At 39.0% G+C, this 16,763-nt stretch overlaps 2 protein-coding genes across 6 annotated transcripts; both read right to left on the bottom strand.

The window, feature by feature from the left end:
* Window positions 1-4,912: 4,912 nt before the first annotated feature.
* LOC111865063 (RNA exonuclease 4) lies at window positions 4,913-6,346 on the bottom strand. Its single transcript, XM_023852788.2, has one exon. The coding sequence runs from the start codon at window positions 6,276-6,278 to the stop codon at window positions 5,265-5,267; it is 1,014 nt and encodes a 337-aa protein (XP_023708556.1). The 5' UTR covers window positions 6,279-6,346; the 3' UTR covers window positions 4,913-5,264.
* Window positions 6,347-11,859: 5,513 nt separating this feature from the next.
* Window positions 11,860-16,678, bottom strand: LOC111865071 (peroxisome biogenesis factor 10). Of its 5 annotated transcripts, none has more exons than XM_023852802.2 (2): window positions 16,626-16,678; window positions 11,860-13,021 (listed from the first exon to the last, which is right to left on the bottom strand). In XM_023852802.2, exon 2 carries the CDS (start codon window positions 12,936-12,938, stop codon window positions 12,030-12,032), a length of 909 nt encoding a protein of 302 aa, XP_023708570.1. In that variant the 5' UTR covers window positions 12,939-13,021; window positions 16,626-16,678; the 3' UTR covers window positions 11,860-12,029. The 5 variants fall into 5 exon arrangements, with proteins under 5 accessions (XP_023708570.1, XP_033607564.1, XP_033607565.1 ...); XM_033751673.1 differs by having other exon boundaries at window positions 16,200-16,675; XM_033751674.1 differs by having other exon boundaries at window positions 16,419-16,675.
* Between the last annotated feature and the right edge of the window lie 85 nt (window positions 16,679-16,763).

The following is a 16,763-nucleotide window of genomic DNA, read 5'->3' as shown; positions in this document are numbered from 1 at the left end:
CTTGTAATTAGGCACGCGGTCTTTTTCATTGGCCCGATAGATTAGCTAGTTGTGAAATCATGGCTTACTTAAATTAATAGCACAGAAAACGCACAGGGGAACATACAACATCGCGCGCCAATATTTGAATCATATAAATGTTGTTAATATGATCCGTTGTAATTTGTTACATCTTTCTTACCGCAATTCAATTACAGTACAAATTAGTTATGCCGAAATCAATATCGTACACAGTATTGTACCCACAGATCACTAAATGGCTGTACCTGTTTGGAATGATAACTGTTGGTCCCAGACTTTTATGTCGACATGAAAAATACACCTCTCCCACGTCATCATACTTCAATAAAATCAAAATAAGCTGATTTCTTCCATACGGTAAATCCTGTAATAATCAAAGCGTTCAGATCTGTAGTCATAGCTGATGACTCATTTACTTGTGTAGTGTATTCCACCATGATTTTTGTAAAATATAATATTGTGGGCCATTACTTATGATATTTCTGTACTTATACTCACTTGGTAATTTTTTCATATAAGGATAGATATGTGTGCTCTGATCAGCAAATATAACTTACACTAGCAAATACTCTGGTTTGACTTGTAGTGAGCCATTACACTAGAATAGGAGCAGTAAGAGAAGACGTTTTCTCTCTTCAGTAAATACCCTAATGGTTTTCTTCAAATCAAATGTATTCATTGTTACCTTCACATTTAAATTCGTGAATAACAATATTATCTTGAAATTAATCATGGTCATCTTTGGCTTCAATTTCATTAAGACAAGATATATTAAAGATTAAAAAGTTCACATTTAAAATTATGTTTTCATGGCACCAAAAATATAAGTAATGGTCTTCTGGGTTGTGATTTCTACCCTGCAAAATGTCAGTAACTGTCCACCAGACTACTGCCATCAATCTGACTGACCACAATTTTAAAAAGTTCACAGTTGTCATCTGTTCATGCAGAGGAGGGTATAGAAAACTTGATCAAAATTACAGTTCTTTTGTCTTTCCCATAGAAACTCTTCTGACACACTAGATATTTGCACCAGCAATTAGTAACTTCCAGAATAAAGCGTTTTGTAGGTAACTGAGCTACAAAATTTGTTCTGAATAATGACAATGACGGCCACCTTCTTCTTCTTCTTCTTCTTCTCCTGCTCCTCTGCTGGCGCCACAACCCTAAGTGGGTCTTGGTTTCCTCTACAGACTCAGAAGTTTCCGTAACAGTACATTTTTTGGGGGTTGGGTTGTTAGCCCCATGCCCAATCCTCAACCTGAGAGACTGAGAACTACACTTCATCTGGCCCCTACACTTTGACCTGCCTGGCATCAGTGGCTCTACAAGGAGCTCATGCTCCCAACAGCATAGCCCTCTGGGTCACTGGGTCACACAAAAGTCCTCTCCACAATAAGGCAGTAGTCCTCAAGGGTGACTGAGAGATATAAATTTCTCTTAAACCCTACTTAAACTTTGATGTGTATTCCATCAGACTAGTTCATCTTGTATACAGCTTTTCGTGAAATCTGTAAAACTAAAAATATTATAACTACGAAGAAAGCAGTCTTCTGGGATATGGCGTCATGTAGATGTTGTGTTGACCGATGTTTCGGAGGAACGTATTGTCTCAATCTTCAGGGAAGAAGAAAAAAGAAGAAACAGTTCTGGGATATGGTGCCATGTAGATGTTGTTAAAAGATGTTTCGTAGGAACGTATCGCCTCCATCTTCAGGGTAGAAGAAAATCCACAAGTGAAGAACCAACATGAGCAGGTGCAGGATTTTTTTTCTCCTACACTGAATATGGAGCTGATACGTTCCTCCGAAACGTCGGTTAACACAACATCTAAACGGTGCCATATCCCAGAAGACTGCTTTCTTCACAGTCACCGCTGTGAAAACCTCAAATCTTACATATTATAACTGTTTACAACATGTATTTCCATGTGACTAGTTTCGGAGGAACGTATTGTCTCAATCTTCAGGGTAGAAGAAAAAAGAAGAAACAGTTCTGGGATATGGTGCCATGTAGATGTTGTTAAAAGATGTTTCGTAGGAACGTATCGCCTCCATCTTCAGGGTAGAAGAAAATCCACAAGTGAAGAACCAACATGAGCAGGTGCAGGATTTTTTTTCTCCTACACTGAATATGGAGCTGATACGTTCCTCCGAAACGTCGGTTAACACAACATCTAAACGGTGCCATATCCCAGAAGACTGCTTTCTTCACAGTCACCGCTGTGAAAACCTCAAATCTTACATATTATAACTGTTTACAACATGTATTTCCATGTGACTACAGAACTTTCTGATATGTAGTCTATGCTGGCCATCTGTGGTTCCACTGAAAGGCAACTTACAGAAAGCAGTGCAAGAATTACCCGGTATGTCTAATCTTCACTACTGCCTTGTGTTACTTTTGCAATGTTTCCTGTGGCCTGCAGTCCCCTTCATATTGATCTCTTGCTTGGCATACTCTTCAACCCTGAATATAAAAGTGACATATTCCCCTAAATTGTTAATTAACTTTCAAGAGACTGCACAGTGCAATATTCAGAAAGACAGAATTCTTCATAACCACACCTCTGAGAACCTCAAATCCTGCATGTGGTATTTTTAGTTCTGAACTTGCATGATTACTGCAGTGATGTGACCTCTACCAAACATACTGGAAACCAAATACCAGACTCCATGTTGTCACAACCCAGAAGACTACAGTATGAATCTTCACCACCATCAAAATCTCATATCTTAATGCAAAACTACATGGCATCTTATCCCTACAGCTATAAATCTTGTTACTCAAATCTCAAACTATTCTACAAATCAGCAATTTCTTTGATCAAATATATGGACATATTAAGATGGTGGTGTATAAGCTCTTTAAGGCTGAAGACTGAACCACAGGTCTTGGTAAAAGCTGCATCATTTTTAGCACTCGAAAATGCAACTAACAAAAATCTAAACTAATCCCTTCACAGTGTCTGTATACAGATTTGGGGTGTGACTTTGGCTTTCAAGGTTAAGCCATGTCAATGTTCAAGCTGTATCAATGTTCTTGTGTGCCCTGTACATGCTATCACCCCAAAAGTCAAAGTTACACATTAGTCATGTGCCGCAAAACCCTCAAGTCACTGAATATGTGTTTGAAAATTGTTGAGATATGAACATAAGAAAGAGGAATTAACAGGACAATTGAGAAAATTACATGAGCTTGATAATTTATGCTTTGAGTGATATTAGTGACGTAGGTAGAGTGACAGACTATGGGCTGGATGACAAAGGAATTAGGGTTCAATTCCCAGAAGAGAGATTTTTTTCATCTCTACAGCATTCACACCAGCTACTGAGCCCACCCAGCCTCCTACAAAATGAGCACCACAAATACGATTTACTTGGGGGTTAAGCGGCTGGAGCAAGAAGCTGACTACCAAATTCCATCTCATGAAGAGGTCAAGAATGGTGGATGTACACCGCCATTCACCCCATACATCATGGTGGGGTGCTTAATTAATTGCAGGGACAACTTTACCTTTTATGTACTTCTACCTAACATTACATCAGGAGAGCAAGTGAGACAGGACATCCAAGATGCATGGAAACAGCATTTCAAATGGAGTTTATGGAAAAGATCACTTTGAAGATGAGGCTTAGATGGGAAAATTATGTTAAAAAACCGGTATAAACAGGTGAGGTGGCCAAACTAGCTTATAACAGGTCCAATTGAAGATTTCTGTGAACACGATAATGAACCTCCAGATTCTATACAGGTGAAAAATTTTCTGATCAGCTGAGTGACTGACTTTTCAAAAACAATCCTTTACCATGAGTTTACAGAAAGAATGAAGATTAAAACATATATTTATTTTTTCTACTGAAGAATCCAAATTAAGATTAACCTCCAGCCATTTGCAAGCTTTACATTTTTCCTAGTGCAACACACATTTATTACACAAATATAAAGCAGTGTATGAAGAGTAACTTAAAATGTGCTGAGTAAAACATGAATCTTGTACGTGAAAGCCTCTTGATGCATGGGTGGGCACAATTGTGTAAATGAACTATGGAGGACTATAAAAAGCACACTAGTGGGGAAGCAAAACAGCTAGAAGAAGAGGAGGAGGGACTAAATCAATGGGAAATACTTCCATGACCTCAGAACAATAATGGCTTCTAAAATGAGCCACAATGCATTGACTCTGCCCTGCCTATGGGATGGAGCAACTATATTATGAAGGAATTAAAACTGATTAAACCAAGCAGAGAACAAATCTTTTTTAAATGAGAAAAACTATCATGCTGAGGAGTGCTACTGAACTGCCATCTTCCCTCTGTGACATCAGTGAAGTCCTGAATATTACTACAGAAAAGATTTAGATTTAATTACTTTATCAGACTCTAGACATGCATGGTGAGGAAGCTAACAGCAACTACAGAGAAAGCAGTGAATGTTTTTGCACAGATGGTAGTCACTGATGCATTCTATAAACCTGCCATAAGGATTTCGGGCTTTCTGCATTCCTCGTAAATCTCAAGGTTAGTCTCTCATACAGTACTTAGTAATGGACCACTGAGGTCTAAGCGCAAGGGCCGAGAAGGCCTACCCCTTCATACATACATACATACAGTACTTAGTAATTTGGAATAATGAGTACCCAAAAGGTAAACACAGTTTTGTAGGTACGTATCCATTTCCCAGAGCAAGGTATTGTTTCCATATTCAGCCTCAATCAATAAGACAGACATGGTACAGTCCATCAGTGCATTACTTCAATGTGGAAGAACAAGGTTTGCAAGAAAGCAGCTTGCTTGGATTACTCTTTGACCTTGAAGATGGGAGCAGTATTTTCCTCTGAAATGTCAGTGAACTTCTACCACACTAGATAACATCATATTCAAAAACACAGTATTATTCAGAAATTTACTTGTTTTAGAAGACTAATCTTCATACAGTTTTGAAGTTTCTATGGCTAAACAAACAATCCATGTCATAAGAATGAATTCCAACAAGAGGAAACAAATGTAAACTAAAGAAAAGAGCTGACTACTGACAACTGCTCTAAATTGTGCATCATAAAAATAGCAGATGCCAAGTCACTGAGGGAGGTGTGAAATGGGTGTATGCAGAGATATGCAGTCTGAAAATTATCAAAATATTTAACATAAGACTGTGTTACAATAGTGTATAAAGCAAAGAAGGTACCATTCCTATGCTTGACTATTAAAAGCACACTTCATTATACCTATTTGCAAATACAATTACTTAATTCTTACTGGGTTGGATTTGGAATGAAGGGATTTCTCCCACTCTTTTCTATACATCAAATATAACTTCATTGCTGTTCTTGCATCTACTACTGAATCATGTTCACCTTGCTGTATTTTAACACCCAGCACTGCTTCCGCTAGTTTCCGCAGACTTGGTGTGCGACCATTGCTGAACTTATGGAAGGGTTTATATTTAGAAGTGTCCCGAATTGCTCTTCTTGGATGACTAAGGAACAAAACTTTAAGGTCATTTCTTAATGCATGACCAACCAAAATTCGACCTTGCATTATTTCTGCTACTTCTTTCTGAACAGTCTCAAAGCTTTCTCCATTATGCAAATCCTTTGGTCGAACACCACTAACTGGTGTTCTATAATCCACAACTGGCTCTGATGGCAACACATACTTATCATATATACAATTTCCGTGTTTATTTACTAATGACACCCTTGCCAGCATATTGTCCTTTCCGGTATCAATGCCTACCATTTCACAGTCTATAGCAATAACTTTAGTTTTTTCCTTACTCGAACCCGTTATCGCCCTTCTCATACGTCTAGGAGCTGAACAGGTAGATGTTTCGTTAGTATTTTCCGGCGATATTTTTTGACGAAATCCATGATAAGTGTTTTTATTTTCCGTTCTTGGGGCACCGTCTTTCTCCAAATGTAAAAGATGCTGCTTGAAAGTCTCCCAGTTGCTTGAAATGCCATCTTTGCTGACGATACTTGCAAAATTATTTCCCTCGTTTTCTTTCACACTCTTAGCTCTCTTCACTTTACCCCCAACTACAACTTGTTTCTTGGACTGCTTGCGTGTGCCTGTTTGAACTGAATCAACGGGCTGCTGCTCGTTTATACCGTCTTTGCTGACGATACTTGCAAAATCATTTCCCTCATTTTCTTTTACACTCCTAGCTCTCTTTATTTTACTTCCAACATCTTGTTTCTTGGACTGCTGCTGCTTCTTATCACATTTGCGCAAGTGTCCGTTTCCATTAGGCATTATTACCTACTAATACAACAAATTAACATACCCACAACAAACATTACACACGAAACCTGCCATTTCCACGCACACGGTTCACCACTACCAACGATGCCAATTAAAAATATGTGCGTTCTGATATATCACAGGGTACAAATCACGGAGTCCAAAGCGGTCCAAGGTACAATCATCTTTGATCGCCTGCAATTTTGGCTGAACTGTACTTCAGGGCACGTTAATTACATCAAACAAATTGCGAAAACAAAAATGGTAAAACTAAAGGAAAAGTTATCTTTGCTTAATTAAGCACCACGTTGTGAACAAGCATGGCAAAGTAAAGTTATAGCTTTATCATCCTTAGCATCGGCCTTAGTTGGAGGCAGAGCTTCACGCTCCGACCACTTTACCCCAGCAGCATCCATCAAAACAGATGGCTGCGCTGAGCCTGAGGCTGTTCTTGACGATAAGTAGAAAAAAATCTCTTGTTGGTGGTGAAAATCGGACCCACAGTTATCCATCCCATAGCCCATTTCTAACGAATATGGAATACTCAGACTTTCCCATTAAACTTTCTGATAAAGTCTACATGGCGTTGCACGGTTTGGTTTTAAAAGGAACTTTTATAAACAGACATAAATATGCTTCAACTACTTTGCAGTTGAAAATTTATGCAATGTGGAATATGCTAGCTGCAACAGGATAGTAGCCAAAACCACTATTGTCTCCTCTTTGGATTTTTCACAGAAATGTTCTCTGAATTTCTTGCCTTCCCCATGAATACTTCACGTACAATTAACTTTATCAGTGAAATATTTGGTTTAAAAAGCAAATTAATACAATTTATAGATCCAATAATTTTTGGCATGTAAAAAAAAAAAGTAAAGCTATCCCTGTACCAGGCCGTGAAGGCCCATAGGGCTGTGAAACGTTGAGGGTCCCACACTATCCACACAATCGGCTCAAAGATGGCGGTAAGGTTGTCAGTCTTACGCACCGTCCGCGCTTTACTCCCCACGAATATTATTTAATTAATTCCTGGTACTCATTTCAGTTAGAGGCTGAGTAAACCACCGGGCCTATTGTGGCTGGAAGGATTAGGTCAACTGAAAAAATCCAATGACCTCATCAGGACTTGAACCTGTGACCTTCTGGCTTGTAGCATAGCCCCTCAACCAACTATGCTACCGCGTGTAATTTTTGGCATGTAAAAAAAAGTTGTGCAAAATTTCACCCACTAGCTTTACTATGTATTATTTGTATTCAAGAACCTGAGAACCGCTGATAAGATTTCATTAATATGATACTGGACACTTCTATCAAAATCTGTTGGCAACTTTCAGTTTTAACTTAAACTATGAAAACAGACATTACAATGACAACTACATGTCACCATATATCTCACACATAACATATTAAGTATAAGTGACAAACGTTCCAAACAAGAGCTACAGGGAAAAAAATTATGCATGTTTTATGTCCATGAAAGTTGAGTAATGCACCAATAATTGCCATACCATGCTTAAACTTAGTAGATAGAGGCAATGTTTTCCACCAAATCATCAGGCTTCCTCTGAACCACACGGCATTATGATCAAAATGACCATACTCTTCACCTACCTGAATGAATGAATGTATAAGGGGTGGGCCTTCATGGCCCTTGCACCACGCCCACAGTGATCTATTGTGCCTCCCCTTCTAATTATCCCCTCAACAATCCTGCACATCGAATGAAGCGTAGGATTTTGTATGTGGGGATGTCGAAATAGTCACTTGGTTCCATGAAATACTGACCCAAGTGACACAATCTTAAATAAGCTAAGGCCTCACATTCGCACAGGATATGTGTGGCTGTTCCATTTTATTCTTGACACCTCTCACAAGTTGGACTATTACTTAGTCCCAGTTTGAAGAGGTTCCTTTGAGGTGACAGTGTCCTGCAAGTAGTCCTACCAGCCATCATAGCTGGTTCCTGTTTAACTTCAACAGTTCCTTCACTCTTTTAGTAGAGGGTCTTTGTATGAGTCCCTTTGCTTGCCTGATTCCAGTCAAGGATCCCCACTATTTCTTTTGATTCATATTTGTCCAGTCCGATTGTCTTTCTGGCGACTCCTACAGAGATGCCACAGGCTGGTTCAGGTCCTATGAACAGATGTTCAGCTCCAATCTTGGCCAATTGGTCTGCTATTTCATTTCCAGCAATACCCTCATGCCCCGGGACCCATATCAGTTGTACCGTTATGTTTGGCCAGTTCCATGAGGGTTTGGTGGCAATCCCAGACCAATTTTGAGTTGATCTGGTGTCTGTTAAGCACTTTAAGTGCAGCCTGGCTGTCAGATAGAATGCATATGTTCCTACCTAAATTCTCCATAATACATGCTTTAATGGCATATACTGCTGCCTGGAATACTGTCGTGTACTGCCTGAGGCTGAAACTAAGTTTCCGCCTTGTGCCATAGCAGAACACACCAGCTCCAGTGCCCTTATTTATCTTGGAACCATATGCATACCAGACAAATCCCCCTTTTCTATTGGGCCGAAAACCGTCTCTTCACCTACTTACTTGTCGGGTACTATGCAGTACTATTTGCATCTGGTATATATTTGTTGGACTGATAACAAGGCACTAAATTACAATTTATGTATTCAGTTTCTTTGTGCATCACCTAAAAAAAATCTGAAGATTCTTTATTCCAGAGGTTTCATCAATGTGCAAATTAAATGTCACCAAAATAACATGGTCCGGTCCTCCAGGTTGGAGGCTGGGCCCAATCAAATGGCACACAGTCAAACTATTTTGAGGGAAATGAATACAGCTATAGATTAAGATGAAGATGAGATTCTATTACGGTACATTTTTGATAAGTTGGTTCTGAGGACATGAAAGGGACTGAATTAGCAACCTAGGCAAATTAAAAAATTTTATTTCTGAGATTTTCTTTGATCCTACATTTTGTCATGAAGGTATCCATGTACTTAGAAGATTGACATCAGTAGGACAACTTCTCACAGTAGAAGTTATATTCTCTATGGTTTCTACATGAAATAAGTGCTGTGGTTAATGTAAATGGATGAGCAAAATTCCTTGATTTGGCAGTACCAATCTTAAGTAAACTGCATTAGCAGAAAGTGTGACAAAACTTAGCTAACTATTGGTGAAAAGTAGAAGCATGCAGAAGATAATTGAAGTTAGTAACAGCCAAAGTACACACCAACTTCATGCGAGTCTTAGACTCTTAGTAGATAAAACTGAATATGCATACATGAAAATTTTCACAATTACTTACTTACTCACTCACTCACTCACTCACAGAGCTGAGCCCTTCTTGAGGAGCCGCCAATTCTGCAGCTACTCAAGAATTTTGCAGCATTTTATGGAACCCAAAGGTTCATCACCGTGTTCACAAGAGCCCTCCACTGGTCCCTATCCTGAGCCAGATTTATCCAATCCATACCATCCCATCCTATCTCGCTAAGATCCATTCTAATATTGTCCACCCACCTACGCCTTGGTCTTCCCTGTGGTCTCTTTCCTTCTGGCTTTCCCACAAATATCCTATACGCATTCGTCTCCCCCATTCGTGCTACATGACCTGCCCACCTCATCTTTGTGTTCATTTTCGTAACATACCGATTTTTTACGGTGAGGAGTTGTTAGCCCCAAGCCCAACCCCCAAGCTGGAGGGCCACCCCTTGTCAGCTGCCCATGACTGCTTATTCAATATATTCACAGCTTCCCTCCAAAACTGGAGGGCGTCTCCTCCATCCGCAACCTGAGGACGCGCCATGCCGTGGTGACAGGGACCCACCTAACATGGAATTATCACACACACACATAAAAAATTTCCCCATGCACATTTAAAGAAAATTCACTAAACTATGACAGCTATTTGAAACTGACAACCTACAAAATCAAATTACACAACATAGTGTACAATAAAACATTATAAATACATAATTGTTAATACTAACTTTATTCATATGCACAAAAAACCAGGAAAATCCCTTCTGGTTTCACAGAATAGTTTATTTCACACTAAATTAACACAAACATTCATACACAGCAATGTATATTTAATGTTGGATGATAATATACAAAAAATACAATTTGTAGAGGGATGGCTACTAAAACATCATAACATAAACTGAGAAAATTATTTTAACAGATTGCTTTATTCTTTAACCTTTGTTGCAGAATAGGGGATCTTAATTCCTCTGGTACAAAGGGGCTGTTTGCGCAATGAAAAAAATGCAATTCATTCCAAACAGAACCACATACAAACACCATCATCATATTAATGCAACATGTGGCCAACAATTATCACATGAAAAGCCAAGCTAACTTCCAAATGAATTGGTTACTTTCTAAGGATTCTAAATAAATATGCATCATTACTAGGATCAGTCTGTATTTATTCTTCTGTACAATCAACGGAGCCAAGATAGTACAGTCGGTATAGCAACTGGTTACAGCCTTGATGAAAATGGCATTGCAGTGAATTTTCTCCAAGTTGTCCAGACCAGTCCTGGGGCCCACTCAGCCTCCTATCCAGTGGATACTGGGAGCTCTTTCCCTACCGGTAAAGTGGCCGGGATGTAAAGCTGACCACTAACCTCCAACTAGTGTTGATCTATACATCCACTCCCCCATACACCTTCATGGTGTAGTGCTTAGTTAAGCACAGGGACAACTCTACCTTAAACTCAACTTCTGTACACACACTCCACTGGCACAAAGTCATTAAATTGTTACCTTGAAAGAAAGTGCAGTGGATTTGTACAGCTTCCTCTTGCTTCACATTCTAAACATGTGCAAGTTCAACACAACACTGGAAGGACTGAAGGGTGCAAATACTGAAGTGACATCACTATACAGGATCACTCTATCCTATAACACCATGACAGTAATGGATGGCTTGATGGAATCAGGGGACACAAGACAGAGAAACGATAAGCTTCAAGGTGATCTTCTGAGCCCACTGCCCCCCACACATGCAACTGAGGGTCATGATGGAGACATCACTCTATGTGTGTACACTGGAGACATGGTCATAGGTGTAAATATCAGAAGATTTACTGAGGATTATGTCAAGCTCAGGAAACAAACAACAATTCATAATTCAACAAAGAATGATCCCAATGTGTTCTAGAAAAGGGTGAAGGTTCTGAATGAAAATGGTCTGGCATACATAGATGCACAAATCCCTGTGTTCCTCTGCTGCAAAGAATGTAATTAAATTTAAAATCCTTATTTATATTTGAATATACATGATAGAGTTATTGGAATGTGGTTTTATGGCATCATATTACAAGGTATTCACATACACTTATGCAGATCCACATCGGCTCTCAAATTAGTTGCCGCTGGCCACTATGCAAGTCTGCCAACGTTGGTATAGCTGCAAAAACACTGCTGAAACATATTGGCAGTAAATTCCAGTACGACGCTTTGAGGCCATTCCATGAACTTACTGACTGTGGTGGTGTATTTTACATTGATATTGCAATCATCACTCCAATCACGTTAACTCACAATCACGTTAACTCACAATCTTCTCAGGCATCATGGTCCTCCATGATACAAAACTACTTTTTGGGGNGGGGGGGGGGGAAGTAGTGTTGCACAGCAAATACAGTCCCAAATATTTGTTTAAAATGACAGGCAAAGACAGCACTTGTCACAGATAAGCAAACAGGAAAATTAATTTATTCAGTCTTGGTTGTCAAACCCCCCCCACACACACGACACTACATTAGAAGATCTGCCTTAATCAGTGTGTTGAATCATAGTTCTGAAGCAAAACAACACGGGATGGCATGACTCTCTCTCGGCATAACGGGCATATCTGTTGCATTTGAACCCACTCCATGATGCAGTTCCAACAGAAAAGATGGCCACAGGGTGTTACTGACGTATTTTTCCTAGTCTCTAAGCACAGGGTACATTGCAATCTTGTACCAGCTGTTACAGGCACTTTCAATTCAACATCTCTTAAAGTCAATACGTCTGCTGAAGCATGTCCTAATTTCAACCGTGAAACACAAGTATGGACGGCAAGCAGCAGGAGGTATAACAAAGAAATTACTCCCAAAATCTTAAAGCCACTGTGTGATACTTCAGCCTTCAACCACTGCCGTACTAAGATATAATTAATTCCACTGAGTCTTTTGGCAATGTGATAATAGTTGCCGTTGAGATAGAAAATTCCTTTATGCAATCTATGAAGATACGGAATCAAATGTTTTATGATACGAACATATGAAAGCAGCTTTGACTGAGCTTCAGGTCGCAGTTGTGTGACACTCGATGGTAATTTAAGGTGCTCCTCTAACCTAGTGAGGAGATCACGGAAAAGGACTTCACCTCCACAGTTAATGATAACCATAAAAATTCTCAGAAACTTGTCTGGCACATTCTTATTTGCTTTACTGATCTGAATCATCCCTGTATATTCCTCACCTAATGTCTGGTAGCCAGGTACAGTTGTGAATCCATAATACAAAAAACTTGCAAGTGTTTCCCTCAAATTTCGGGATTTAAGCCATCTCCTATTTCCAAAAAACATATGCACTACATCAAATACAAGATCACTTAGTCTGTCTGTAACTTGTTCATCTTTCTGAGCTGCACGAAGAATTTCTGCTTGGCCTGCTCTAGTGAAGTTCTTTATTGAAGCCATGATGGAACAAGAAATTCTCTTTAGAGCTATGAAAGCATTTCAAATGTTTCGTCACACTGAAGTGGGGTTCAGAAGCATGTCCCCTGGAACAAACATGACTTATGAAAATGATTACAAGAAGTTTTTATATCATCATTCTTTTTATTCCACGAATGAATATTATCAACATAACTGGCCATAAGTGTGCAAATTTGTAATGTATTTAATTCAGTTAATATAGGTGATTTAAATAAAACTGAATTAACTCAAGTTTTAGAGTAAGTATTTTAAATTATGTTTATTAATTAAAATCCTATTAAATGTTTTACTTTATATTATTATTTATGTTAATCGATTAATGTAAGTGATTTTGATTATGTGACTCATGTAATTTTGTATATGTATTTTGATATATCTATTTTCAAAGGGGCCATTTCCGCATCCTAGGTTTGTTACCTGTATGGACATATGGAAAATAAAGGAAATGAACGAATGAAAGAAGACAGGCAACACCGATGTCAATAGGGCAGGCCTTGGTTCTATGAAAGTCCTCTCTCTGTCTGTTCAGTCTCATGAAAGACTTCAAAGCCATAAGTAGGGCCCGGATCTTTATGCGCTAAAAAGCGGGAAAATATGCACCAAAAATAAAACAATATGCACTTAAGAAGCAGGTCACTTTATTCAGACTCGCCTATTTACATGTATCATTCACACATTCACACATGCTACATTCACATGTAGCATCACAAGAGGCAACTAGAAGTCTTTCAGTGTTTTCTGGAGACAAACTGTGTCTATTGTCTGTCAAAATGAGTTTATAGGCTGAGAATGATCTTTCTACTTCAACTGACGAGATTGGACAGTATTTATACACTGGCACCGAAGGTTCGGAACATTCATCTGGAAAAGATACCCTAATTCCACTTAAGTACTGACTAATTGACTGAATCTTTTTTAGTCCTGGGTTCGATTTCAACACCTTTTCTAACCTGAATTTATCTTCTCTCCAATTTCGCCTGGAGCGGAATTCACTGAAAAAGTTGCTTTCTGAACAAGTTGAAGTGAGTTGTGAAGGAGTCCACCACAAGATTCTAAGCTCTCAATAGCTTTTGAAACTGCCGAAACTGTAGAAAATTGTGCATGGATAAAATTCACATTTTCATAAACAGTATCACATCCAAACACCACTTTTGCTTCACAGACACAGGCATACTCATCTTAAAGTTTTGCAACCACTTCTTTTACTCGATTAAAATTCTCCAGATGAAATGAAACTGTGGATAACCATGTCCCCCACCTAGTTAGGACAGGTTCAGGTGGCAGAGGAACCGGAGGTAGGCAATCTTTGTAGAACTGGACATGAGCTGGTGCTTTCGGAAACAGTTTTTTGCCACTTGCAATTAAATCGTTAACAGCTGGAAACTGTGGGTGTATTTTTCTGCAATATGGTGTAATCCTTGCACTAAACAGGTTATGTGTATAAGATTTGGATAAAATACTTGTAAGGCCTTTGCTGCTTTAAACATATAGGAAGTTCCATCTGTGAGTAACACAAGCATCTTACAACAATTATTCTCAACTTCAGATGACCACAGTAGTCGCAGAGAATCATTTACAGATCTTGCTATTGTGCTATGGTTGGTTTTCTCTAGTACTTTGCAAGGAAGAAGATGAGGTTTGCTGGGTTTGTCTGGGCGTAGCTTACCAACTACGAAATTTGCTATGTATCTGCCACATAAATCGGTTGTCTCATCCATCGATATCCAGACACAGTTCCCTCTGATGTCAGAAAGTACACAATATTTCTCCAGAAATGATCGCAGAACTGGATTTCTTAATTTATTCCATGGAATGTTGCTGCATACTAAAAGCCTTACAAAGATCGGCTGAAAATGTATTAACAGAGGACCTGGGTTTGACTTTTGTAAGAAGTAGTTGTTGTGGTGTGCTGTTCTTCTTCCCCTTCTTTGCGGTAATATGTGCAGTCGTTCTTGAGTGCTGTTCAAGTTGAAATTTCTTTTTACATTTTACTTCCTTTGCGCACACTTGACAGTACACGATGACACCGTCTGTTGAATAGTCACTATTACTCGACACCCACTGAATTTCTAATATCTACTGCTGCAATTTTCTTTGGGCATTTTTAGTACATGAACACTTTCTTTGAAGCAGACTATTAAAGTAAAGAGTAACACATTAACTGAAGAGACTTCTCTCAAGACCAACCCTCTGATGCTGCTGTCTGCTGTGGTGGTTAAAGAAATGCAGGAAAATCCCACCCCTTCCCTTTCGAAAGAGCCAAGCTACCTGCTTGTATTGTAAGTGGTAAAAGTACCGTTATTCATAGAGTTGAGAATAGCAACTGGCAAGTGATGTCCAAAACACAGGAAAAACCGAATTTGTTAGAGAATATTGAAATTATCCTTAATGTCAAACATATATGCAGAAATATGCTCTCACGTTTAGAATATGCAATAACGATCAAAACCCTCAAAATATGCATTTGCATATGCGCATATGCATTTTCAAAAAATCCGGGCCCTAGTCATAAGAGCACAAATTCACGACTGTGGCAGATATACGATTAATGGAAATCTTTCAATATGCTTATACAGCCCCATAAATAACTTCAGATTATTGACTAATTTACTGTGTAATTATTAGATATATAAATATATTCTATACAAAGTACATTCATAAATGAATTCATGCCTAATCAGAAACTCCTCAGCGTCTCTCCACTCATGCATGATGGGCAGCACTAACCATTTCATAAATAATACTGAACAAAACAATCACATCAAAATCTTGCAACCATTTGGATCTAATGGAAGATCAGCAAAGCTGCCTGTAAACATAACGGTGAAATCCTTTTTCTGGTTTAGTGTTACATGCACCACACATTTAAACGTAACTCTAATCCAAAACACTATCTGACTATGGTGACTTGGAACATTTGCGTGTAAACGATCTGAGACTATAGCGTGTTGTGTGCTACCTGATTATGGTACAGGTACGCTAATGCAGCGCGAAATTTAAATAAAACACGTGATTTTAGGTTTAAACACCCTAAGTCTGAAGACACCTGAGACTATACGGTATTGTGTGTTTCCTGATTATGGCATGTGTACGCTAATGCAGCGCGAAATTTAAATAAAACACGTGATTTTAGGTTTAAACACCCTAAATTTGAAGACACCTGATTCGGGCAGTCGGTCAGGCTCTTTGTATGGCACAACATAACACACGGTAATAATTACTTCAAATTATTACGAAACATACCAATTATATTACTACTGACGTCGACGTCTCACAACCAGTGGGCATAGGCCTCCAGAGCCTGTTACAGGAATAGCGTTACGAGCGTTACTCTTTGTCTTCTTTCTTTTTTTACTACTATCGACCTGGAACACACTTCATTTACGCATTAACCGCTTTTGGCACATGCCACCGTGTCTTAAGGTGTGCCACTACTTCTTTATTCATCACAAACGAGCATACCTAGCCTTCGTGTTTACCACATACAACGGCTAGACACTACACTAACACAGTCTATAAAATGACTCTTCGCATGCGAATTTTGTATTGTTTTCGACCGAGCATTACTGCATCCACGATCCCTTACATACTTTCAGAAAAATTCAGGAAACCCAGAACTGAAAATTTACACACTGTAGGACGCACAAGAAACACGCATTAAATACGTACAAAGCTCTTAACCCCTATTTCGCCCAAAACCATAACGCGAACATGTATACTTGTCGTTACTTACTACCACGAGGGGGCACATCATTCACAATGACGTCACAACAATTGGCGGCGGCGTGTATGAAAATGCGTGCAGCG

The sequence above is a fragment of the Cryptotermes secundus genome, unplaced genomic scaffold, assembly GCF_002891405.2.
Source record: "Cryptotermes secundus unplaced genomic scaffold, Csec_1.0 scaffold1427, whole genome shotgun sequence".
Classification (NCBI taxonomy): domain Eukaryota; kingdom Metazoa; phylum Arthropoda; class Insecta; order Blattodea; family Kalotermitidae; genus Cryptotermes; species Cryptotermes secundus.
This window is presented reverse-complemented; position numbering and strand designations above follow the sequence as displayed.

What these genes read in the sequence shown, in the direction of transcription:
- LOC111865063 (XM_023852788.2), bottom strand. Translation starts at nt 6,278, where the DNA reads ATGCCTAATGGAAACGGACACTTGCGCAAATGTGATAAGAAGCAGCAG.
- LOC111865071 (XM_023852802.2), bottom strand. Translation starts at nt 12,938, where the DNA reads ATGGCTTCAATAAAGAACTTCACTAGAGCAGGCCAAGCAGAAATTCTT.